This window comes from Spea bombifrons, chromosome 8 (assembly GCF_027358695.1).
Source record: "Spea bombifrons isolate aSpeBom1 chromosome 8, aSpeBom1.2.pri, whole genome shotgun sequence".
Taxonomy (NCBI): domain Eukaryota; kingdom Metazoa; phylum Chordata; class Amphibia; order Anura; family Pelobatidae; genus Spea; species Spea bombifrons.
Genome location: NC_071094.1, coordinates 37,025,541 through 37,053,514, shown reverse-complemented (window position 1 = coordinate 37,053,514; position 27,974 = coordinate 37,025,541). Strand labels below are relative to the sequence as shown.

At 37.4% G+C, this 27,974-nt stretch overlaps 1 protein-coding gene across 2 annotated transcripts in view; it reads right to left on the bottom strand.

Annotated features, from left to right (window-relative positions):
• Window positions 1–27,974, bottom strand: part of DIAPH2 (diaphanous related formin 2) — a 474,990-nt gene that overhangs the window by 332,127 nt on the left and 114,889 nt on the right. For both annotated transcript variants that reach the window (XM_053473146.1, XM_053473147.1), the window contains 7 exons: window positions 12,108–12,182; window positions 11,954–12,023; window positions 10,928–11,064; window positions 10,425–10,533; window positions 7,637–7,747; window positions 4,546–4,664; window positions 2,304–2,420 (listed from right to left, as the gene is read on the bottom strand). In XM_053473146.1, coding sequence (XP_053329121.1) covers window positions 2,304–2,420; window positions 4,546–4,664; window positions 7,637–7,747; window positions 10,425–10,533; window positions 10,928–11,064; window positions 11,954–12,023; window positions 12,108–12,182 — 738 coding nt within the window. The remainder of the gene's footprint in view (window positions 1–2,303; window positions 2,421–4,545; window positions 4,665–7,636; window positions 7,748–10,424; window positions 10,534–10,927; window positions 11,065–11,953; window positions 12,024–12,107; window positions 12,183–27,974) is intronic.

Genomic DNA, 27,974 nt, shown 5'->3' with positions numbered 1-27,974 from the left:
TTCCATCCATAGAAACATAGACGGCAGATAAGAACCATTTAGACCATCTAGTCTGCCAATTTTTCCTGATGTTCCTTGTCTTAGATTCAGGGGCCTTACGTCTATCCCATGCATGTTTCAATTCCCGTACTGTATCAGCCTCTACTACTTCCGCTGGGAGGCAGTTCCATATATAAATTGCATACAACGCCTTTGCAGGTGCAACTAGAGGTTTTATTTCCCAAATTTGTCTCAGCTCATAGTTTCAGGAGCCACAAGACCTAAACCAGCAACCTCTCTACCTCTACCTCTACTCTCTATTACTTATTTACTTATTTATTTTGTGTTTTTTTCTTTACAGACAGGTTCAGAGGAGAAGAGCTCCACTCATAACCTGTGTATTGTAAATTTGCAAACAAACATTTATATAAAAATTAAATGCTAAAGCCCAAACTATGTAGTTTGAACGGAGGGCCCTGTATGCAAATTATATCGATAATACTAGCGAATGTGCACATAAGGCCAGAAAGTCATAAAGTATGAACAATATATCTGTATAGCTTCATCCTCTCAATCCATTCTAATTGTATGATGTGGCAAAAATATACAGATTGTTTCATGTTCTAGATACAATGCTTTATAGATCACTGGCGAGAACTCATTTCGAAGGCTGTGTCCAGCTCTGGAGACCATGGCTTAAGTAAGACATAAATAATTAAACACATTAATACCTTCAAATTGATTCAAAAAGTGCCGACTAGATGGGCCAACAGATTCTTTTCTGCCATCAGTATCTATGTATTTAATCCACTACTGTAAGGAATTGATTTGGAATTCTGCAAAGTAATTGCATTGTCTATGAATTCTATTTATTCAGTATATATATACACTGTAACCTGCTTATTCCAGGCCAAACAATCTCTACAAATAAATAAAGAGATAACAAAGTTAAACTCCTTCCATATCTTGAAAACAATAATAAAACTACTAAACGCAAAAGCCGTTTACTTACATATAGGGATCAATACAGGCGCGGACATCAATATACTCTGATTTGTCTATTGAAGAATTACAAACACAGCTTCATTTTTTAGTAATCTGCTCGTACGAAATGAGAATTTTCCCATTAAGTTTTGGACAGCGCGGTGTATCTTTTGTCTAAGTTATATCCAAATGGTTAGGAGCTCTTCTATGTATAAAGAGATATGAGAAGCAGGGTAAGATTAAATGGACATATCCACCAGCTTTCCTTTCCTTTGGATCATTCAAGATTATAGGATGGTGAATAGAAGTGCACACCTTATACTTTCGCCTTCACAAAGAGGGATGTGTGCTTATTCATTTACTTATGATATCCCTGGAAAATCCCATAGACTGGTCCCCTGGAACTCTCCCTCTCATGTTCCTCGTAGGCAGAAGGAAGGAGATAAGTTCTTGGTTTAGGGTTTTAGCCCCTAAAAGCATTAAAAAGGGCCTGATTTAGGGCAGGACCATGATAGGGAGTGAATGTGGCCAAACAGACCTCCCTTGGCCATAGATTATAGCTATGATTTCCAGAGCCTTTAGGGGAAATCCAGAGAGTTCCCAGTTATACATATAGCATTAATTGTTTAGGGTCACCTTTCATGTGTCGATGTCCGCAAGTCTACAGAATAGTCAGAATAGAGAACATTTTGGTAAAGTAATACATATGAGTTTAAGTTATTCCCAATGTTTCTTAAGCAATATCCATCCTCTCCCTATGTTCTTTTTTCTCTCTTCAGTGTGGAATATAAGGCATTTATATAAGGCATGAACTGAGGTGTTTATTATTTTGTCACACTCAGTGTACCAGAGGAGATGATAGCGCAGGGTAGGACACAGAGTCCCAAAAGAGAGAGAGCGTCTTTGACCCCGGAAGAGTTCTTCACCATCCAATAGGAGGAAACCCTATCAGTAATATGGTCACTCTGTAACGCGCGCACGCTCAAGGCCACTTTTAGTGAACAAGACCAGAGTCAACTGCCATTGCTTGAGGGAGCCAGGGCTGGGGCAGAAGAGCTGGTGAACCTGCGAGGTGTCAGTGGATTGACAGCATGAGGTCAGCCCTGAAGGCAGGTTGGATGTTGAGTGACATATTTATTGTTTTATTCGTTTACTTTATTATTATTATTATTTTTATTCTTTTCGACCTACATACAATTATTGTGATTGTATGTTGTACTGTTGTAATGATAGTGACATTACACGTGTTTGTTCGATGTAAAGGCACATGGTAAAAACATACTACATTAACTTTCATCTTCTTTTATATAATAAGAAAATTCACAGTAAAAAATTCTTACCTGATATAGTAATCATTGCGGATCAGCAGGCAGTGTTGCAAAATGGACAGCATGAATGGTTCAGAAGGGGTGTCTTTAAGCAAATTGTAGAGAAGGTGGTAAACTTCATTCATATCTGTACACAGGGAGTCAAGGAGCATCCATATATACCTCCGAACATCTCTTACATCTAACATACATTACCATCACACCTTTATAGGGGAAGGTGTGATGGAGAAAAGGAGGTTCCTTTCCTGGGCCACCTTCATTACATATGAAACAGTCTTCATGGAACGTGTCATGGGAATAATCATACAGTTGAAATAAGCTTTAAAGACATATTTCTCAGTACATTCTGGGACACAACTTTTCTGGTACCAGTGGAGTGGATACAAAGTTATCCAATGGATTGCGAAATGAGTAGACTTATCAAATCCCAATGATGGGACAATGATGATGTGAGTGTCCATGTTTCCCATAAGGGAGCCCTACTTAACAACGTTATGCATTAGTCCCTGGGTCTAACGGTATCTACAGCTTCTAGGTTCAAAGGCTCTTTAATTTTCCCATTAAGTTAGCTATTTCTGTACAAAAATTCAATGTATGTCTGTGTGTGGGGGGGAGAACTAACAAAAATAAATAAGCAAAAAACATTACAGGTACAGGTATATATACTGGTGATTCCTATCCATCTTGATTCCTCAAAATATATATTTACAAATAGAGTTTTTTGTTTTCTTTTAGAGCAACCAGGCACTATGTCAATGTAGTTTGGCAAACAGGGTGCTTGAACCTAAAATGTGTGTAGCTCCCAAAATGGAATCACATAGAAAATAATTGAATTTATTGCCTCTCCATTTTCTCTTCTTTTTCTATTTTACTACTCTGCTCCCCTTAATATACGATGTACAGATGTGGATATGTTTTCATACCAGCCTTGAGCCATTCTGATCAGGTCTTCTTGTTGACAAATCACCAGAATGAGGAATCTGCACTCACTCCCCACAGGAACTCAGGTGCTTAGCTGTGCCAGGAAGGGCCAGCTCCCCAGTAAATCAAAATAGAAAAAGGCTCCAGGCACTCATGGGTTCCATCAGGCAGATTTATTGGAAGAGATGAACAACAACGTTTCGACCTCACGATGAGGTCTTTATCAAGTTCTTGTTCTTGTTGACAAAGTCAGGATATCATCTAAATTGATTTCTCTCCATTGTGTATCTGCTCGTGATTGCTTTTCTCTTATTATTTGCTATGATGCCATAGGGTGTAGGAAGTTATTGTTTTTTTTTCGTTTCTCCCATCAATGACAATGGCTACAAGTCCAAATATATTAAAATATGAAACACTGCCCTTATGTACTTGCAGCGATCTATTACAAGAAATAACAAAAGGAGCAGGTGGACTTAATAAACTTTTACTTTAAAAAAAGGCTTCAGCTATGTTTGCAAGGCAGTGTAAACATAAAATGATGAAATCCCAGCAGCAGCATTAAAAAATATGATGGATAACCAACTAGTGACATCATTTTCTGTTTTTGTCCCATTCAAAAAGACACGTTGAAGGTTGAAGTGCTGTTATTCCACGTAGTAAAGATAAAACCCCATGCTGTAAAAAAGCTTTGGGCCAAGATTGCTTTTAAATATCAATATTGAACAGTATATGAAGGCATCTGCCCATTACTGCCAGAAAACGCACAACATTCTATTAAATATTACCATTAATGCTAAACCCGAGCTACTCTGCTCCTATATTAACTCTACTTGTCGTGGTTCAATTAGCTAATTTTCTTTATGATGTAAAATGGGATTAGAGGCCATTTCCCCACTTTCTGCGGAAATCTTTCAAGCTGAGCTAATTCACTACTAAATACACTTAGGGGAGACCTCATCACAAACCCTTCAAACCGTGGAACTGGAATGCATTCTACATCCATTCAAATGCTCCCAATACATTACATGTATTTAGACTACGTGCTTCTAACATGTTGGCGACCAGATTACCTCCCCCCTTTAACCAATGGCCCAATTAAAGCTCACATTTTGAAATTGTTAAAACGAACCACTTTACTCAAACAGGAAGTGACATCATAATAGTACTTCCTGTATACATTTAATGTGCTGTGAGAATACCTTCTTCAAGTCATAGGCAGAGCATTCACCTTGAACAGAGTATGGACGCTCCTCATTGACCATTAGTGACAAAAGAAAAATATGTTAACAATTAAATGTAACCACGACAACCGATTCAATGATTTCAAGGATATTCCATTTCTGCTCGGATGTCCCGGAGCCGATGTGATAGCTCAAGAAGGTCATCTTCTTTATTTTCATCAAATACTTTTAATTGGATGTCAAGCTCCTCGTTTTCCTTTTCTTTCAGATCCTGAGAGTGGAAGAAAACATATGAGATACAAGAAGGAATACAAAATTCAAGTCATCTAGAACAAATAGAACGGGAAGATTCCTCTTGGCCAGTGAACATGGGGAGGCTCCAGGGATTCTCATTAATTTTTTTTTTTAAAACCCAGGTTTACATCACATTTTTTTATATGTATATGCACTTTAAAAATAAAATAATGTAAAAAATAAAAAAAATATTTTGTTAAATATTAAACTGATTTAAAAATGATAAATGTCACATTTTACTTTTGTCGATATAAAAAATGCATATGGGGGGGGCATTTTGGAAATAACACAAGGCTTCAACATCTATTATTTTATCCTAAAAACGTGTGCCTCACAAAAAAGTTCAAGGCGTATGATAAAGCTGCTTCAAAGGATTTTTTGGCCTTTAAATGGTTAAACGGTAAGAATCTGGAAGTAGCATCACGCTATGTTTTAATATACACATGATGTAATTACATGACGCTGTTGCAATCCATATCCTTCTCTCGTCGAATCTACGTCTCGCTTTGGCAGGAAAGGAAATTATTCACGCAAGTCTCTTTTTTTTTTTGAAATTGTTTTATAATTTCGCACCATCCTGTAATCGTAAAATTATCTTATTCTGCATTTTTTCTTTTTATTAGAATTTTTGTCATTAATTTCAATTAGAGGAATGCTGACACAGAGAGAAAGGTAACAGAGCCAGGCCCCTCACCGAAGGATGATTATGATTTCATCTGTGGCCTATACGACGGGTCACTTGCATTTCAAATGGACTTTTTTTTTTCTTTAATTATCGCTCTTTTAATTAGTCTAATAGGTGCTTATTATGAATCCTTTTCTTGGCAAGAATTAAAGAGTAAAACTAAAATCACAGTGCTGATTCTTAAAAAAAAAACGAAACCCGTTGCGTGTCTGTGCCAGCGTTTTTTTTGTCAAGGACATGCCCTAAGAATGACCAGAGGAATTTTCCAAAAATCAGCAATACTGCTGTTATCTGTGTGACATTATCGAGGACGTCCATCTTGCGGCTGGCTGCCTCAGCTTCTGTTTGCTTTGTACAAACTGCCATCCGCTTGCAATCAGTATAGTCAAATCTCACAAAGCCAATATGAACAGACAACGCCAAAAAAACTAAAGATTATTCTTTCTCCACAGCTATGCACATTTAAAATGAGGTTTACTGCAGTAACAGGCTGTATATATATATATATATATATATATATATATATATATAGTGTGTATACATGTTGCTTACGATGTGGCAGGAGTGTAGGCCACACAAAACCTCAAGCTTTAACCCAAGTAAGTTTGAAATAAATCCCAATGGCTTTACAAATACACTTAAAACCTTCCAATTTTGCTACAAGTGCATATATTTATATGTATCTCTTTTAAATTAAGGTTAAAAACCCTCAACCTTTGAAACTTGTGGCTTTCCCTAAGAGACTATTGCCACAAGCCCCTTCTTATATAATATGGCATTTTCTGAAAGCATAACTGCTTAAAAGAACTTAGCAGACATTTACAGGTTCCAGTTCGTAGTATTAGATTAGATTTTTGTTCTGAAATACGAGATAGAACAACAAAGCAAAGGAAACACTTATTTCCATTTTTACAAACAAAATGAAAAAAAAATAGAATTTTTGCATGTGTTGCCATTCAACCGTCAATTATTGGGAGGGATATGAATCCTGCATTATTGACGCCTGACAGTGGATTATAAAATAAAGCAGTTCAATTATTTACACATTAATATTGAGAATATTATTGCTACAACAACTTTTCTGCCGTGCTGCAAAAATTCTACGCAGTGATTTAACATTGTAATATAATTCATGGAAAAAAATTACAATATGCCAATGGATTGGAAAAAAAACTAATTTGTACTTTATTTTATCACAATCGTATAATATCGGAAGAGATATGGATTGAACTGGTGGTAGGTTAATAATTAGAAGCATGACTGCATAATTTCCTAGTAAATACCCTTTAACTTTACAAAAATAATGCCATAAAGCAAGCAACAGCTTCAGAAATTGAGTAGAAAGTGGTTAAAGTAAGTCTTCATCAGCTTTTTTTATAGTTAAATATGGTTTAATGTTTAAATTGTATTAAATAATTACAAAAATGATTGGTTATCGATTTTTTTCTTTTTTTATATACTAAACATATATTTTTTATATCTTTATTTTTTCCTATCCTGTCTTTTTTGTTTCTCAATTGTGTAGATTTTTTTTTAAGATTTTTTTTTTTAAATGTGCATCTTAAAAAAAAAAAAAAGGAGGAAAAACATCTTTGAAGAAGTCACCAATTTTACTACAAGCTCAGAGAGCGACTCGAGTGTTCAACAAAGCACACAACCTATTACACATGAGCAAAAGTATAAATGACACAAAACACATTAAGCATAAATATATCCCCAAGTTGTTCAATTAAGGAAGCAGACCATTTTATGTCCTTTCTGCACAAGCTGGTATAAAAAAAAATTGTTTAAAGAAAATGTACAGTGAACGCCAAGTAGCTGCCATGAAAATCTCAGCTGGGATTTGACCCGAGGCTGGCAACTGTCCTTGCCACGTATATGGTTGACTAAGCTTTAATTCATCCCTCAAGCGTTGGTCCACCAAACGGATTACATTAGGAAGACAGCTAGTTTAATATTTATTTAAAGCCAGGGAGGTGACAAAAAAAGAAATAAAATGGTTGAACGTCGACAAGTCAATTAAACCACTACTACTGTAAATAGAGAAGTCATAGAGGAGAGTTTCCATGTTGGAACAGTCATATCAAGTTAATATGTAGACACGCATACATGCGTGTAACATTTACCCCAAGATGCCGCTAATATGATATTATACTAATATAATACTAAGAAGTTAAATTCCTAGAGCTAACAGATAGTGCAAATGCCGGCACTTGTCTGTCAACGTGTTTGTTTAAATCAATATAATCTTTTATTTTACTTACTTGTAATACTTGCTTTAATCCACATCTTAAGAATTCATTCCTCAGATGTATTCTATAGTCCAGATCTTCTGGAGAGGTCAAGAGGGCGTTTATAAACTGCATACAAGAGGCCTACGAAAGGAATAAAAAGTTAAAATATCAAGCCAGTAAAAAAAAAGAATATTCAAGACAAGCCCGGTTACAATGATACATACCGCAGTTATCAAAAACAATAATTATTAATATGAATTATTAATATTCTGGCATTTATATTAAAAACACAAGAATAGACAAGATCAGCCATCATGGACAACACATTGGGAGATGTTACCACAAGGCTGCCCATCTGTGTTAGAGTTGATTGGGGGGGCTCTATTGGGTATTTATGTCTTATCATATATCAAGGTAATTACATCACTTGTAATGGTATGATGTAGGAACATGCCATTTTGGACAAAAACAGACCAAAAAGCAAATATGAGAATTTATAACTAGTTGCTCAGGACCTTAAAACAAATCTAATTCAACTTACTCTACGACTATGAGCTAAAAAGGATGTGAAAGGAAAAAAGTTTAGCTGATATGTCTGATGTTTAGGGCACAAACTCCAACTTTTATAATGGCAACTTGTTCTACCAGCGGGGGGGGGGGGGTCATAGCTAATAGAATGCGCTGTGATCATCATGTATCACATCATTATGTGGAGGTCAGGAAATAAAAAGCCCTCTTGGAAGATAGTTTAGGTTCCGCATAATTGAATTATGCTTTGTAGTTATAAAGGTCATTAAAAATAGACCTTTTTTCATGCTTTTCCCAAGGAAATCTTAAAGATATGTCTGAAATATGTTCAAGAACAAGAGGGAAAGAAATCTCATCTGGACAGACTGTAGGATCCTTTGATAATCAGGTTGAAGATGCTTGTGCCCTTGTATCATCACCTTGACCTCAAAAAAGCAAATACAATCATAGAATCTGTCCCTCCATCACTTAACTACCTTTTTCATATTGGCTTGTAAAGATTACAAAACTATCTTTGTCAGATGGCCTTAACCTTTGAGGAAAGAGTCAGCCTCTCAATCATCATTTCATGCACACAAGTGATTCTAAGACTTGACTTTCTGTGCAATGCCAAGATTCATAGCTTAAATAAATACGTGTCCAAAATTCATTCTTTAGATAATTCCCGCAAAACCTTCTGTTTCCCTTCACTTTTTATTTTTATTTTTTTACTTTTGACACACATTGCAATTTATTATTTATGCAACCTCACAGATATTAGTAATGTTATTTGTGAACGGATCCCAAAACAAACTTGTCAATAATTCAGGACTTCTTTCCATTTTTAATATAATCTCTTTTGCTGTAATTTTTATACTAATAAACATATATATATATATATATATATATATTTTATTATTTTTTTTATCGCATTGTATATTAGGCTTCCATTCAATTTTTCTGTTGCAATTTATTTATTTTTTTTATTTTAAATTTATAAATAATTACTAATACCTGTTTCAATCTCAATTTTTAATGATTTTCAGATATTTTTTATGGAATTATCCTAGCTGCTTCTTTTTAATTTTAGGCTATCTAATATTTCTCCAATCCCCTTGCATTTCTGAAATGATTTAATCTAATTTGGGTTGGCCATTACTTACGTCAGGTTAAAAGCATTAAATTGTGTATTATAATATGCACAACCGATCAGAAAATAAGAAGTTAGTGGCATGCTGATAGATATTATGGAGGAAACATTTTTTAAGCTTTTTTAAAGCTGGCAGGGAAATTAGTTTTATACAATTGCTGTTCCATCAGCTTTTCTGAACTTTTTACAGCTCTGTATTCCTTTTAAATACCAAAATCACATTTAAGATTAATTAACCATATCATATTTTAAACAATTTATATGAATCAATTCTAGTAGTTTGTCACGAAAATCGGGCATTTATTGGGTAAAATGCTTTGTTGTCATAGCAGCAGATAAAGTAAAGAAAAAATAAGAGTATCAGAATATCCCTTTCGCTTCTTAACATTCTGGCGGGTTGTATCTGTAATACAAACACATTCTGTTTATGCTTTGTTAACTATTTTAACTTTTTTTTTTGCGGCCATTGCGCCTATTAGTTGTTTGTTGAATTATTTAATTGCAGTCTATTATGGAGATAATCGGTTAAGAGGCTTTATAGCCAATATTGGGCAGAATTTAAAACATTTTCTTCCCAGCACATGTGCTATTAAACAGAGTGGGCTGTAAGTAGTTGAACACAAAAGCAATAATCTTCAAGAATACGGTCATTATCAGTGGTTAATGTCCCAAGGCAAAGGTGGCCGTTTGTAAAATTCTAACAAAACTGTATTTAGCTGCGTTAACAACCAATTTCTGAGGGGAAGGCTGTTCTTTACAACAGTAAAACAGATATACAGCAGTTGGGAAGCTAATAACAGACTCACTTGTAATGATTCCTCACTGTTTACAAATATGTTCCATTTTAAAATGTTTTAGAGAGTGGTTATTGGTCAGGAAGCATATGGTCCTGCCGTGTAATTGTAATCGTAAGAGCGTATAAAGGAAACCAAGAACCAAATATATTGAGTTTATAGTCTACAGAGTAATTCTGGTTTAGCCGGGATATCATCACGATGGCAACCAAATGGTATGGTCCAATCTGAAGAAACATTAGAGTCTATGTTGTTAAGACCACTTTGGAGAAACCATGACTCCATATCGGCGGTTTGCAGAGTAACATATTGTGACATCTAACTGTGTGTCCGACTGGATAGCAAAAAAAACAACACTGCCACTCACCTGCAATTGAAGAGCTTCCTGATTCTCTAAACCTTCCACAATAGGAGAAAAACGCTCCCTGTTGTTTATTTCAGATGCGGTAGTTATAGCTTCAAGAAGTTTGTCTAATCTATGAACAAAAGAAACCAATAAGATAGTTACTAAAAAAAAATCTTATTAAAATATAAATGATGGATTTCACAAAAATCATAATAACAGAGAGTAACGTATTCAACGTCCAAGATCTACCTACGAACTTCTGAATTGTCATTTAAATGATTTGTAGGATTCTCTAGGAGGAATTGATGGAGCCAAGATTCTTGGGTCGGAAAGCCATCTCATTTCTATATTTAAATGGCCGAATATCCATAGTATGTTCTCTAAGCTTATGCTGACGTTCTGTGCCAAAGATCCAAAGCCGATGATGGTTGGTACAGGAAGTGGATTGTCATCATTTTATATGCAGAACATTAAAGTCAGGTGCAAAATGGTATCTTTTTACCTATATCTATATGTGTACTTACATATTTTCCTCGCCCACAATAAGGATGGCCGACAGTATCTTTAGTATTTCAGTCATCATGTTGGCCTGCTTTGGATCAATAGCTCTGGCCAGTAACACGAGACTTTTTTCTTCACCCAGCATCCGCTTCAATCCATACTATCAAAAATAGTGATAATAAAAGAAAAACCTTAAATGCTTTAATATTAATAGAATATAAATACATGTATATTGGAATTGATCTGTCACTTATGCAGAATCAGAATGACCCTGTTTAAGGATGGAATTCTGAACTGTGAATTTAATTTCTCTGCACTACTATGGTTTTTTATGGCATAGAAAAAGGTTATTCAACAGAATACAAAGAACAACTTAGCCCCGTTAAGTTATGCCTCAAAGGAACTGAAGGGCAGAGGTTAGGTATCTCGGACTACATTTGACTTAAGGGTTGTGTGACGATGACGTGAAAGAGAGCTCAGCCTAAGCCAACTAGTAGCAGCCCCTATGCAGCAACATCTGCTTCATGAGGTTCTGATAAGAATTTCAATATATGACATCTTCTGCCTCAGCCAGGCTGTTAAGATAAATTTGATTAAGGTTTACAATTATTATTATTAAGGTTTCCACAAATTTTCTTCTGAACCTCATCCCGATGGAAAACGCACGGCCCTCGGGAGAACTTGTGAAATCAGTGAGACGCCCAGAATTCCGAACTCTTTAAGTATTTGGGTCAAGATCGGCCTCCGGCACGTTAGTAGGTTTTGGCTGCCTGATGTGACAGGTAAAACTCAGGGTTTATTGAATAATCCTTGAGCGTGCACAGAACGTCATGGAAATTGGATGTATTTATTATTTTATAATAAAGGTTTTCTAAATCATCCTCACACAGCTCTTCTCCGCCAAATGAATTTATTTAGAGAACTGCGTGTTTGCTACGAACACCTCAAATCCAACCAGTGAGAGAAAAATTAGAGGATTTCTCTCATGTGGTGAGCAAACAGAAGATGCCATCGGTGTAGATAATCTTCTTTGTAAACTATTCGCCTACCTTATTGTTCATAAATGCTTTCAGGCACTGGATGAGTTTATGCTGATTCTTCTTGTCAATACTTTCTTGCCTTGGGCGGGGAAAAAAAAAGATCAACATAAGTTACTATTTCCCATAAAGTTACTATTCATACAGTTCACTGTTGAGGACTTACTGCTTCTTGTCCAGCAGCTTCTCCAAAACATCCAAGAGGAGCCCAAGGCCTTCATGTCCAAAATTGTTAACCCAGCTATTGAAAGAAAAAATAATAATTATTGGATGATTTCTTCATTTCAGAAATAAAATAAACAACATTATTTTTTTTACCAAAAATCCCTTTTTTTCTTATTATAGTTTATGGAATATTGGTAGGTTTTAAAACAGAGGGTTTTAAAACAAATTAGCTACATTTGCCAAGTCTTAATACAGGTAAATATATCACATGCGAGGAGGTGTGTTTGGCTGAAATGCATTTGGGGGGGTTATGCATTTCCAAGAGGGGCGTCATAGAAACTTAAAGAGACCTGTCAGCTATGATATGCGTTAAAGTGCATACGATGGCTGGAGTGTCCCTTTAATACTCAACAAACAGACAAAAAAACACCTAATTACAACATCTACAATCACCTTACTGCAGTACAAATTAAAAGGATTTACAAAGAGGTTTTCATTGGTTTTTGATATAATTGGGTAATAATGGGTTAACCTCGGCTGCATCATTAAACGGGTATATAAAGTACATAAAGTGTCTCGAAGTCCCAAATTAGCCGGTTCCTGGCCTGTAGCTCTGCTGGGAATAACTTCTCCGAAACAAGGATTAGAGGGTTTTTTGGCACGCTTCTGTATTTTGGACCAATCTAACTATATGTGTGACAGAAGAAATCTGCTTTTCTCTCTATACGTCTTGGCCAAATAAAGATTATTGTTTCAGCCATGTCAGTTCTGGTTTTTCCCTCTGGAGGAATACAAGGTGACATTTAGGTAGTTCGATTGCTATGGCAACAGAGGTGGATAGGCCAGCCAGTGCCACTCAGCCTTGCATATATTCTAAGCACCACTTCTGCTGGAAGAATGTTACACTTACCTACTACCCTCTCAATGAAGAGAACTGACCACCTTTGCCCCCCCCCTCCCAGGCCAGTCCACTCCTGCCTCTTAGATCCTTTGAAACATCCTTTCCTCTTTCTCTTCTCTCCCCCAAACTATACACATTAGGATCCTTTATCTTTCGAGACAATTCTTATTTTGCAAACCATTCACCATTTTAATATCCCTTCTCTGAACTCCCTCCGGAACACGGGCTTAGTCGACAGATTCTCACAGAATTAAGTATCGCAGTAAAATCAATTAATGTTTAGCGTCTCTGGAAGTCGTATGTTTAAAGTTCAGAAACTCCGTGGAAAGTAACACCTTGTTTGGCATCAAAGAATAACAGATTTGTTTGTGTATACAAGGCACCTACAGATTGCCTCTAGTTAGCAGTCACAGTGACAATGATGATTTACAAGGGTTTTACACGCCTACATATTTTGTATTTTTTAAAATGAATTATATGAACAGATGTTATACCTGGAGGTACAAAATCGAAACAGTTTATTAAAAACAATCTTAAACAATTTATCTTCCTTCCTCTGTTTTTGACAATAGAAAGAAAAAAAAAAAACATAAGACTTCTGAAAAACTTCTCCGGCTCTGCAAAAACTTTTTTGTGCTTTGAACAAATGGTCATATGTGTTCCTTTCTGACATTTCTCTGTTTCCTAATTTCCTTCTCTCCTTTTTCCCTTCTTAATATCTTTTTCTCTTTGTTTATTTCTTTTTCTCCTTTTTTCTGTCTTAATTTCCTTTTCCCTTTGCTTCTCTCCTTTTCCCTTCTTTCTTTCTTTCTTTCTTTCCTTTCTTACAAATCTTTCAGAGTGTTTTGCTTGCAGTTCCGCATATAGCCACTAGGGACTCCGGAGAGCAACAATGGTTTTAGAAAGCATTTGCATCCTGGCCGTATACTTTTCTCCGGTCCTTTTAAGCATTTTCTCAAATATGTATTGGACACGACTGAATTGTTTGGGCTCCTGGATATAGCTGGGCTGAATAGTGCCAAGGGGATGGCCTCCTCTGACGTCTGCCCGGACATTTCTAACAATTAAGTCTCCTTCTCTGTTGCTGAGCTTGTGCAATTCTCCCGATCCAGTAAAGCAGTTTGGCAAATATTGAGCAATGTTCTCTTGCTTTTTCTTTTTATTAATGATAAAGGTTACTTTGAAGGCAGAAATTCTACTTGCTTGTTCTATATCGACTAAACCGTATTTATTTTGAAGAACAAGCTGTTTTGACAGCCTTTATTTTTAATGGTTTAGACTGGTATTACTGCTCCGGTGCAAGTACATGTAGAGGCTTAGAGACTGCTGTAAATACTGCATCTATTTGCCGTGTCTAGCGCATCTGTTCCTATTTGCTTTCAAAAAGTCAAAAAAATAATCTGTAAAGGTGCCTGCGTACTGACGAATAACCCTATGCAGGAAAGTTCTTCAAAGGTGCTTCATGAATATATATGCACCATTATAATATAGGAACTTATCAAACAGCAAGTTCTAGATGTGACTACGGTGGGTTTTTATACCTAATTTATGCTGAGACTTGGTTATTATGTTTTAAATTAGGACCTGTTTTAAGGGTCGAGTCCCTTGCATAAGATTGATAAGAATCCATTACAAGAGCCATGGAAATAGGTATTTATTATGGCTGCGCCATCAGATTAAGGCGGAAGCGGGTTTTGTCCCTTGAATTTGAATATGTTTGTCTTCAATCTCTTAGATAAACCTTATAAACCCATTGGCAAAGGACGGGTTATTCCAGTCCATAGACACTGCTATGTGATAAGTACGTTAGAAGGCGCCGTATTACATGGCATTACTGGTGCGTAGGAAATTCTGTAGGACAGCCTGCGTCATTTAATTGACTACAACTCATATCAATCCCAGCTGGTGCAGGCAAAGCCACCCTTGTCTTCTTTGTTTAACTGAATTGACCAACACTATAAACGGTAAAAACAAACATGAATAGAAGCCCTTAGACACGTTTCCCACTGTTTTCTTTCCATAAGGAGACGTAGCCATCTGTAGGATTCCTTACTAACAAGTGGGTATAGCAGCTATCGTGTCTCGAGCACTTCAGAAAAACAAACATCAAGGGCAGATCATTAGCCACGCATTTGTTTGGTGGGGATTACTGTGTTATGTACCTAATTATCAAAATTAAATAATGAAATATTCCATTACCATCTGCTGCAAATTAAGTTTGTCAATTAAACTCGCGCTTGCCTCACTGCAAAATATCAAATCTTTTATTCTAAACCAAAAAAACATGAGAAAAAAAAACCCAACAAACACAGCTTTTTTGTTTAGGAGTTTCGTAAGCAACTCCCCAAACTGTCACGCATCAGATCCTTACTGAATTAACCCCTTGCCGTCTCGATTTCTTCTGTAAAATGAAATAGGTTGGGTGCTATGATGAATTTTTGTTTTGATGCCTAAATCCTCTATTGTTTTTTTCCTTCATTTATTGGGGGTATTTAGCGATACTCTGGCGGAGGGAGCCGGGATTTGCTTACTTACAGCCTTTGTGACCTCAGGATGTTGGGTATGACATCATGTCATTGCATGACTTCAGTGTTCTGGGATTTTACATCATGACCTGGCAATGTCCCCCTGGGTCATTTACGTTAATGGATCCTTTCCATCTTTTTCAATGGACAACAGGATCAACAAGAAAAGAGAGAGGAGATGTGATTTAAAAAAATGTGGTACGTTTTTAATGAATACCCCTTTAGACGACTGATTGTTTGTATTCTTACGGCAAATGGGAAATTTATGTCTTTGGACACATGTAAATTACTAAATTGGAAGATTAACCTATAGATTCCATAGAATCCACACAGACGCCGTACTAATAGCATTCTAGCTCATACTCTGTGCCGTGTTTCTAGCTAAATATAAGAAGAACATCCCTTAAAATCTACCAAGCAAGCTGAATTATATTTTACATGTTCCTGGAGGAATGTTTGCTAAGCGAAAGGAAACCGTCATCTTAATGAGTTGGGTTGTTTTTTTTTTAAGCAAAACATTAGAAATTCAGAAAATGGAAAAAGTTGAGTTATAAAAATTCTAAACTCCCAGGTGAGCGCTCGGAGCATCCAGTTGAAAGAATGTGTCAATTTGGCATCACAGTCTCCATTAGGAAGCCCCAGGGCCCTGTGACTTTTAGAAGGACTATTTCCCAGGGGTTAGAGTAGCACAATTTCCCTCAAAAAAAAGGATGTATTAACACACATACTTATGTAACGGCGGCTGGATAAGAAAGTAAATCTAAAATAGCAGCTTTTTTCCTTAATAGAGGACTTGGCTGTAAAAATAAAGGTAACATTTTTCAAATTCATGCATTACCGGCATCATATTTGCTTGTACTGTTTAGCATGTCGGGGAAGCAACGTAACTTTGCAGTCTGCATTTCATGCTTACGATTGCCAAACAGCCATTTTTTTTTTTACCATGGTACCAATTAGCGCCAAGTACTTACCAATTCTCAAGCAGCAGATCAGGTCCTGCACAATGCAGCTGCCAACTAGATACACGTGGTTGAACGCCGTGATAGGTGGCCATAAGTATGTCATTAGACAGCCTATGGCCTTATAGGGAAACTTCTGCCATCATATGCACATGACGAGATCCCATTCCATTGTCATGGTATCCTCCTTGGAGATGCATGGAGCGGGGGGGAGGGGTCTGGAGAATCACCCTTATGCATTTGCCACTTCTTTGCACCCCCGGTAGCTGAACAACAACTGTTATTATTACCCAATGAATAATACTCATTCACCGAGCTCGGAAAGATGAAGGGTTGAGTTGATCCCTCCAGTATTTGAACCTGTGACCATGAGCATTTACCAACTGGGCTATCTCATTGGCATTTGGGAGGTATGGGATCACCCGTTCACTTTGAACATCTCTAGTTCTCTCTTGACAGCAAATTAGCTATTATCTGATCTAACTATACCACAACAAAGAAGACCCCCAAATCACCGGTTACCCTAACACATGTGGGCAGTAATAGAAAGTGAAAAAAAATCACCCGGGGACAAGACACTATGGTTTTAGAGGGTGAGAGCGGCGGGTGTGATATTGTAATTTTAGGTGGCATTGATAGCTATTTTAATACACAACATAAAGATCATTCCTCTAGGCTTTGTGAAGGACATTTGACTTAATGTCTCATGGGCACCTAAACTTTTAACAAACTTTTCATTCACTTTTTTTTGCCAGTTCCCAAAAATAAAGATGGACGCCCATTCCAGACGTGGGATACTAAAGAGGTAAATCCATAGGTTGTATTTTCACTCCGTCGGACAGTAAATCAACCTCTGTGATGAATTCACCGAAGTGGGACTAACGCACCCAGATGCATCAGTAGCCGATACCATTATCTGCTAATAAACAGATGTCTAATTGTTGGAAGGAGATCTTTAAAGCCTTTTAGAACAAACACACGATCTTCTCTAATTCTGGAACTAAAGCAACTTAATAGCGTATATTACAATACCGACATGGGTTAATAATTTGCATTCATGCATTGTATGCGTTCAAGATCCCTCGTTGTATTTTGTGTTGATATTCCTTACGCTTTTTATATTTCTTTATTTTGTTGTATTTTTGGAAATCTCCAGTTATTCTCTCCGGGTTCTCCAGAGCCTGCAGCATGTAATAGAGTTTCACCTAGTTTTTTTTTGTTTTTTTGGAGGTGTTTGGATTGCTTTCTCTCAAACGCAATTTTTACTTTCTTCCTCCTACTTTGGAAATAATAAAAACAGAATATGCCCTAGCGATTTTCTCTGTTGTATTGTGTACAATAGCTGCAGGAGGTTTACTCCTTAAAGAAAGAAAGAAAAAAGATCTCAAACAAATAGTCTTAAATGTCTTTTCTTTGGGTAAATTTGTCTCTTAATGTAATACATCTTTTTGGACACGGTGAACAGTTTTATCAAATGTTCCACTTTTTAACCCGATGAACCTATCGCATTTTGAACACATCATAAAAAAAAAGGAAAAACTAAAATAAATTCAGCAGTCCGAGGTATATGGGTATAAACAACAAGAAAAAAAAAAGTAACAGGATTCTTTTTTTTTTTCTACATTGAATTTTTCATAGAGTTTAGATTTTAACTATGGAAGCAAGTCATAATCAATACACCGCTAGAATGATAATCAAATATAATCCACAATATATCAAAAGCTTATGATGATCCACTAAAGGGAGACGATCTCCCAAAAGACGTCGTCATAACATGTTTAAAAAGGAAATTTACAGTAAATGCATCCAAATCTGATTATCGGCTTAGCTACTAGAGACAGAGTTTGTCAATAGCACAAGATATGTGTTAGGCTCTGGTTGTGTTACTAAATATATCAAACTATACTATCTGTCAAGTGTTTTATTACTATGGAACCCTCTTCCCAACCAACTCGTTCTATCTATATCGATATATTTTAACAAAATAAAGTTAAAATAATAAAAATACTGACGCAGTGAAATTAACACACTGGGGTAGTTTGGTAGTTGTGATGTCATACTCAATATTTTAGGTGTTCAAATTAGGATGGCCAGGTTAGGGGGACACTTGGAAGGCGTGTGATATTACTATTTTACTCTATGGACCTTTGTTTGCTTCCACCATTTTCTGTCCATTTGGTAGGTCTCCATTGAAGGTTTAAGGGCATGGGTAGTTTTCAGTGCCAAAATTGGGTCAAAGTAGGTCTCCAATGACAATATGAAGTCAATGGAGTCCTCCAATGGTTATTTAAGGTGAGGGGCTTCAGATCATGACAGAGCCAGCTCAGCCCTTCATCCTACTGGGGGTAATAAGATGAGTACCATCAACTGGGTAATAATAACATCTATTATTCATCTGCCGATTTGGTTAATTCCTGGAGTGTGCGCTAAAAGTGCTTTGAGTCCCACTTGATGAATGGTGCTCAATATATACTAGTTGTTATTATTACCTGCACCCCAACTGTGGCCTATTGGGGCCTATTTATGTGAGCGTTTGCCTATATAACATTAAAGCATACATCACATTGAACTTAATTTAAAGCGTATAAGCATGGCCCTCCTCAGTGATTACAATGGACACCTCACGGAGTACAAAGCCCAGATGTTACACTGCAAAGTGCATTAATCCAAGTACGTCAACGGCAGCATGAATCAGAACCATCTGTAGCTCCGCGTTCACATGCTGCCCCTTAAACCATAATACAGCCTCACTTTGTATACCATGACCCACTTACACAGCACTCGGAACGGCAATACCCACACAGGGGGATTCAGGAGTAAAAAGCATGCAGTAGGATTTGAAGTCCATCAAGTGCAATCGTCTACATAACCCAGGGGAGGAAAAAAAAAGCATTTATAAATAACCTTTCATTAAAAATACACATTTCCTTTGATTGCGTAGATATTAAAGCCTTTGAATATATTTCTCGCTCTCTTTGTTCTTCATATATTGGCAAACTATTTCATTTAGCATCAGCAATCCAAACTCAAGAGAAATGGGTTCGCCTTCCGCAAAACAAAACGGGTTTACGGATTTTATTCGATGGCACCTTTTTATGGAACAAAAAATATATTTGTATAAAAAGTACATTCACCATACTAACAAAAATTAGCATTTTCTTGTCCAAAAAATCAATTAAATGTATAATATATAAATATATAATAAAATATATTAAAAAATAATATATAAATTATAATTATACATATATATATATATATATATAAATATATATATATATATATAAAATGTATATAGAGCCTGTAGAGCCGAATTGTCTCAAGCAAAGGAGTTGAGTATTAGTCATGCCATTCGTGTATCATTGTTTGCGCACCGGTAAAGGCTAGTTCAGAGGGCTCACTGCTCTATGGAAAGGATTGTATTTCTCTCTAATGGTGCTTTATTCCCAACAGTAATCTCAAGCTACAGCCAAAATGACTGGAACATCAAATAAAATGAATGATAGTTCAAAGCAGCTCTGGGAACATAAAAGGTGGTAAAATTATAGAACACGATCCACCTTATTCTAAGAATAAAACAACAAAAGCCTTCGGAACAGACTTGCAGTTACTAAAAACATAGAGTATAAATATACTTTTGGGGTTTTCGCGCAGGATAAATACGCAGAGAAGACAGCGACAGCGAGCCAAATGCAAAACACATTGTGCGAGTCAGCAGCTGTTAATGATATACGCAAACAGAATTGGCATATGAGAAAGGGCTAAATGGCGTTGTGCGGAAGATATGGAGAATGTAGGGTTTTTTTTTGTATGGTGTGGTTTCCAATGGCAAATAGATTTTAAAGATTTGGCTGAGCAAAGCCATGGGTGAGGAACACAATGGCCAATATACAATACGGTTGGTGGTCCCGGATATGGCCCTTATCATTAAACACATAAAAAATATATTCCATGTTATTAGCTGTAACCCTTACTACATCAGCATAAAAGGTTGCTGAACAACGTAACGGATTAGAATACCTAATAGTACCCCACATGGAACTCACGTACCCAATAGACATAGAAACACAGAATTTGGCGACAGAAAAGACCCATTCAGCCCAACTAGTCTGTTAATTTGTCCTGCTGTAAAGACACAGACCATAATCAGTCCTTGTCTTGTCTTGGGTTCAGGAGCCATAGGCCTATCCCATGCATGGTTAAATTCCCACACTGGATCAGTCTTTACCATATTTGCTGGGAGGCTTTTCCACATATCTACCACCCTCTGTGTAAAGTAAAACCTCGTTACATGTAATTAAGCAGATTTAAAACCCCCACCAACCACACCAGTACTTCATTCTACTGGTCAAAACTTAGACAGCTTAGCCATAAGGTCACACGGTCAGCATCAAGAGAGCATGCTTGAGATTGGCGCCTCAGACTACTTGGCATCCTGGCAAGCTAGACAATTTACTTCCAGAGTCACCTAACAATGAAACTGGCTTCTTTTTGGAACTGGGCTGGGATAACTACAAGAGTTCACTTTTTTGCTAAGTTGCTCACAATGGCTTTGGCAGGGGGTTCAGCTCTGTAGTTAATTGAGGTGGGAACCTGTGGGACTCGAGGCCAGGTTCTGGTACATCAGCAAGACTGTTCCTTGGTTAATTCTATAAGAGTAGGGCCAACACTAAACGATAGAAGAAGTTCTCTTCTTCAGATAGACTTGATTCAAACTTACCTTCAACTAAAGACTCTTGGAAGCCCTGGACAAAGACCTGTTACAACGTTAATACTGCCTAAAAGCGTTTGTTTGACTAGATGTGCCAAATGGTCCTTATCTGCTGTCATTTTCTATGTTTCTATGTGTTAGAATAGTACAGACTATTCCCTTTGACATATATATATATAAAATGTTATATTTGGCTCAGTATTTCTATGATATATTTAAGGCACGGTTAGCTGGATGGTTGCCTGTAGCATCATAAAAACAAAGGGTACCCGTGCGGCTGCCAATGATTTAAAATATTAAACCACCGTTTTCTTCTCTGGGAAACTGGCCACAGACTTCCATATGAGTTTAATACCCAGTCTAGGTTACCAAAAGCCATTTAACCCCTTAATGACAAAGCCCGTATATATGTACGGGCTCAAAATGCATTGTTTTCAATGGGTTTAGGGACCGCCCATTGTCCTTAAGGGGTTAAAGGGAAAGTCTCGCCATTACATACACTTTAACATGGCATCTTCCATGCGGATGTATGGTGGGATTCTGTAGAATCCCCCCTTTTGCATTAGCTCCTCCTCGGTGTTTTAGGCCGGACACATCTTTTGGCATATGATATACTTACTGGCTTGGCAAACATCGTGAGGTGGTCTAAGGAGACCCCCTCATGGAACATGTGCAGAAATCGCCTCTATTGATGTCAGTAGGAAGGCCATTGATTGGCTGCTTCATGGATCACAGAGAAGGCTGGGAGCTGCAGCTTCCCCCTAAGGTAAGTGCTTTTTTTATTAAAAAGAATGCATTTTAAAGTACTTATAAAGTACTTTCATATACAATATATTTTGCTGAGACTGTCTCTTCAATACATATTCATAAAGGCACTAATACGGCCCTCTCGGCACACATACACTGCAAACTACAACACCAAAGTAAGGGAAACACGCCTTGCAGCGCCGGGACAAAGTGCAACCATAAATGAGACATACATTTTTAATACACATTCTCTTGTTTTTCGAAGCTATGTAGTATTTACCGTAGATGCTAAAACGTTACAGTAAATTACAGCGAAGTACAAATAGCTGGGGCTGCAGACAATAGCCTTAGCAACAATGTAATAATGCCTCATGTTATTTTATTTAATGTGTTCAAAAATCTTTAATGTTAACCCCAACAATCAATTATTAATAGTGTCCATAACAATGTCCATAAAAAGCAAAAAACAAATAAATTATGTAAAATACATGAGAGAGAGAGAGAGAGAATGATGCATGATTTTATATATATATATATATATAGATATATAGTATATATATCTTCTTGGCCGGTTATATAGATAGATGGATTGATAGAGAGACAGTTTGTATGTGTACATATCCAAACGACTGAATCCTCTCTAATAGTATTTGTAAGATTGATGGCAGGAGGCTATGCAATAGGACATATTCGGTTAGCACAGAGCTGGGTCAGAAGAATCAGTGCCACAGAATTGCTAAAAGCCTCCCCTTCTAATTTGGAATCATTGGATAAAGCAGGGCTCCAGGCTGTCTGGAGTCGCCTCAGGTGATGAAGTCCATGGATGTGTTCACCGCCGGGGAAAGGAGCGAGGGGATGGAGCTGGCTGCTTGTTTCCTGCACTGCAGTAACATTAAAACCCAGAGTTTGACAACAAGCGAGAGATCGCCTTACTGACAGCCTTTCAAAGCTCAGTCTCCCAGCGTCTCTACATTAACCCAACTGCACCCACTCTACATTAACCCAACTGCACCCACTCTACATTAACCCAACTGCACCGTCTCTACATTAACCCAACTGCACCGTCTCTACATTAACCCAACTGCACCGTCTCTACATTAACCCAACTGCACCGTCTCTACATTAACCCAACTGCACCATCTCTACATTAACCCAACTTCACCGTCTCTACATTAACCCAACTTCACCTTCTCTACATTAACCCAACTGCACCGTCTGTACATTAACCCAACTGCACCTTCTCTACATTAACCCAACTGCACCGTCTACATTAACCCAACTGCACCGTCTACATTAACCCAACTGCACCGGTATTTAGTGGAATTATTACTTTACCAGGCAGAAAGCCGGGATCTCTCCAAAAACTATAGAAAGGCCTAGATTATACAAATTTTAGGTTCCAACTAGGAATGTGTGATATATTTAATTAGATCGGTCTGGATTTTCCTACAAAGAGATTAAGCTAGGTGAACCACTGCTGGTTCGAAGAGAGCTGAAGTTTAATGCCCGACTCGGCTTTCCCCGAGCACGAGCCTGGTTAAACCATGACTCTTACAAAACCTTTCATCGTTTCCTCCTGTTTCTAACGTATCTGGCTCGGCTCATCCATGGCTCACTGATCCAATCCATGGCTCAGGTCTCACCTCTACGAGTATTTACTAATGTAGACCAAGGTCTGGCTCAGTTTTGATAGATCAAATGAACTTGGCTGTGCCCCTTGTAACTTTGGACTTTGCTTTGTTCAGAAGAAAGTTCCCTGCCTTAAGAAGTGGAATCTATATTCAAAGTCGTAGAGAAGCACTGCTCATAAATGTAGCCGATGAGCTGAGTTGGTTTCAATCATCTGGACTGATCTAAACAGCCACGTAAGCAACTTGTAGGGAAGGGAAAGAAGGGAAAATGCAATATAAGAACCTCAAAACCCTCCTGACTTGTACTTTGTCTATATTTTATATGTGAGTCTAATGATTTCACATCAAGCCCGCGATGTATTTTACAAACACTGTCATTCAGTTGTGTGCATCTTATCTGGCGATAGAATTAATACAGCCAGAATCCATCTGATAAGCTTTACTTCTTCATGAAGCTTCGCAGACAAACAGTAACTGATGCTTCAATTATGAAATATCACACATAACTCTGACAGAATACACGAAAACTGTAAAAAAAACGCTATAGATAGAAGTAATATTGAGAAAATCACGTACGGGAAGATGAGGATGAAACTGCACAGCAAGGTCTACAGACTACTGATAAGATGAATCATTCAGACAAACCTGTCAATCTGTATGTTACACGTTCCTCTCATGTATTTAGCGTGGCTTGCTTAGGACAGGTGGTCTCCTAAATCGGTTAAGGGAATTGATGTCCAAACTTTACATAGTGACAAGTATCATGGAACCGTATAACTTTTTTTGGCCTCAACACTCTATGGTTGGCTCTAAATCATTACTAGCTCAGGTCTCTGTGTTATATTCCACCAGAGGAACTCAGACAGCCCCATTGTCTCTTCTACATGACATGGTTGATTATACTGACTTTAGAAACCAGTCCATGACCCAGAATAAGCCATACTTTGTTTGTCTGAACCGAAAAATTGATGTTAATACACCAACTGATAATTTGATTGCCGGTGACCATGTCCGGATTTATGCAAGAATTCTGGTTTTCTTGGCCCTGATAGTTTTTCCCTTTATTTGGATTTATTTGCTTTGAACTGTGCTGGTTTTGTATTATTGCTTCTAAGCGCTCTGTGCTCAACCCGCTTTGATCATCAACTCCTGTAGACGCTTACTATAAGATCAACTGCTCGGATGAACTAGAAGTTGTTTAAACACCGTAACACAGTTAAAAGCCTTAAATCCTCCAGAAAACATAAATATTCAATTAATTATATAAAAAAATTAAATATTAAAATACTTCTCAAGACATCAATTTTTTAAGAAAAAAAGTAGAAGAATTCAGATAGTCAGAATAGGACCATCTACTCCATTAGTGTCTCTGCTTGCCCCCCCCCCAAATGCATAAACTATCCAATTTATTACATAAAAAATAACATATATCTTTAAAAAATAACACCTACTTTTAAAGAGAAAAAGTATAAGAAAGTGAGTTAGGACCATCTACACTTACTCTCTGTTTGTTGAACCCCCCCAAAAGCCATACAGATTGCGCATCAGTCAATCCGGGGTTAAACATGTCTAATTCGGCTTCTTTGTTTACTACGCGTTAGAAAAATATTGAGACATCTAGTGGTAAAATAAAATCACTGAGTTACTTTGTAACACTATATGGTTTACCGGTGCTCGTAAAGAATATTTCTATGGACAATTTTAACCACTTTCAATATCGTTAGCTGTGCCGCAGTTTTCCAGGGAGTGTATCGCTTACCGAATACCGGCAATTAACCCGTCAGCGGCTGACGGTGCAAATGCGAAATATTGAATCGTACCTATGAATAAAACAGGAGTGCTTGGTACGCGGCTGTCTCGCTGATCTGGTTAGTCTAAAACAAATGCCTAAAATATACCAAATGAATATATTCTTATTTTATTTGACTAATTATTAGGCTGTGCCTACCGAAAATAAGAAAACCTCTTTCAGATATAAAGTTTTTTTTAAAAAAATTGCCCAGCGGAATATTTTTAAGTTTTTTTTGTATTTAATTAAAGCGGAATTTATTCATTTATGGCGGCAAACCACCGCCTGTTGTATTTTAAGCACTTTCATAGCGGCAAATAAAAACTTTGTTTCATCCTACAATTAACCACGCGTTGTCTCTGTGACGACTCATAAGCATTCACATCAATCACTCTGTCTAGCCACATAAATCAAATAAATATCAAAGCTTGATCATCTAATTAATTGATACTATAAATACGGAGCCCGCACTGCCTGGGGATACACAGATTACAATGTAAGTCCTGTCTCTGCGGTGGGGAAACTATTTTTAACCTGGATATCTACGTGGTTTAGCTTTTAACAAGAACGCCACCTTTGGAAGTGTTAACAATTTTCTTTGAAGGTGTAGGATTTGTTTTACATGACGTGATTGTTCTAAAAGCCCCGATGGCGGACTAGAAATGGGGTAACAGCACAATTTAAAAAAAAAAAACTTTTTGTTAATTTTGGAAGAAGAATTCCATTTTTTCTCGAATACTTTAAAGAATGTGAAAATCTTAATTAGTATGGGTATGAAATGCTTGTACGGCGGTGCCAAGAAAAAAGAAATTCATATTTTAGAGGCTACTATTAACTTTGCTACTTCAGACATCTTCCTTCATACCCACCAACAGTCACAAATTTTGTCCTGACAACCAGGGTTATTCCCAGCTGTCCTGGCAGATATCCCACTTATTGATACTGGATGCAGAATTTGCATTCCCTGGGGGGTATCTCATGATGTTCCAGTGGACAGAAAATGACCTCCATGTAGGTGGTCCTTCATATACTTTACGCATCATCGTATGTGCATCTGTGCGCAACGTGGGGGCCGCTGAAGGTCGGTACAATGTGGACCACCACACAAGCAGAATAGACCTACAACAGCAACCTTACAAGGAACCCCTCGTAAGAACCAAGGGACGCCATTTGTCTAAGCTAGACTGCTCGATTGGCTCCTTTAACTGGGGCCACATATGGAAACTCTGAAAGCAGGGCGGTACTGAATGCCTTCCGCCCCTGCAGAATTTCTGATTAAAATAACCACCTGGTCACCCTACACTAAGACCCTCAAAATAATTGAAGGCAACATCCTAGTGTACCTTAATGATCCACCAGCCCTGGATACATTATGTTTAAATTAAATTAGCATAATTACTTTAATAGTACTTGATCGTAACACGTATGGTGACATTTATTAATTTCTTCCCAGAAATAGAAAAGACCCCATGTCCCTTTCTCCCTGAACGTAAACAAACAATATGATGCCCAGTAAGGTCCATTATCTCACTAGTAGAACATCTGTATGATCAGCTGGTAACGGTAATACACCATTACAATCCCATACAGATCACTGTATCCATCATTAAACAGAGAGAGAGAAAAAAAAAGTATAAAACCGTTCCAGCGGCATCTATGTTCTAAGCTAGAACACCAAAAAAATCTATCTCTTCCATCGCATCGATATCTGTATTAAATGATTCATCGGGATTCTAAATAATAGAGACACATTTGATTTTTTCCTCTCTTCTTCGTCTTTCAGTGATTTTTCTCAGCAGGTAAAATTTCAGCTGTCGTCAAACCTGAGCAACCGAACAATGCGCCCGTCGAAGAATATAAATTATGTTTTTCATGCACAGTCCGCAAACTCGAAAAAACTAATTCCGTTAACTGCAACATTAACTCCATAAAGGTATAGACAGATGGGCACTGGGGTGATGTTCAGTGGGGTCATGCCAGGTTGATGCAGACTCTTTTAAAGCATAATCTGGTATGGGTTGCCATTAGGGCCACCATATCTGCCACTCTTTCCTGGGACACATACTCGTTTTACAGACCAGCACATGTTAAGTGCTGCCCCCTGCAGTATGTGGGACGCATAACCCAGTAACTGATTCCCTTCTGTGTGTTTATACATCATGCATACTGCAGGGGGCAGCACTTTACATGTATTATTCAGCAACATGCGCAGAACATGGAAGAAATGGCTGATCTAGTTGGAGTCATCTAGTTGGAGTTAAAGGGGAATCATAAAACTGACGACTGTTTTTAATAAGAATATTCCTAGCAGCCCTGCCGGTAGCATTTCAGCTTTAACATAACAGTGTCAAAATAACCCTTGAGTTTGAAACATATCCTTTAGCTTTATGTGGACAACCAAAGGAGGCTGCACAATAGTCTAGAAATTAACACCTGGGACTGTGCTGTGAGTCCCACCATGTCTGTCCCATTCCTCCATCAGGCACTTAATGGGTTAAACCAAGCCATCTTCCATCTTTTAGGTCAGGCAACTTTATACTGTAAAATTACATACCACCCTGTAACGTAACAGATAATTCAAGCCTCGGTGAACACGAGTTTCCTTCTA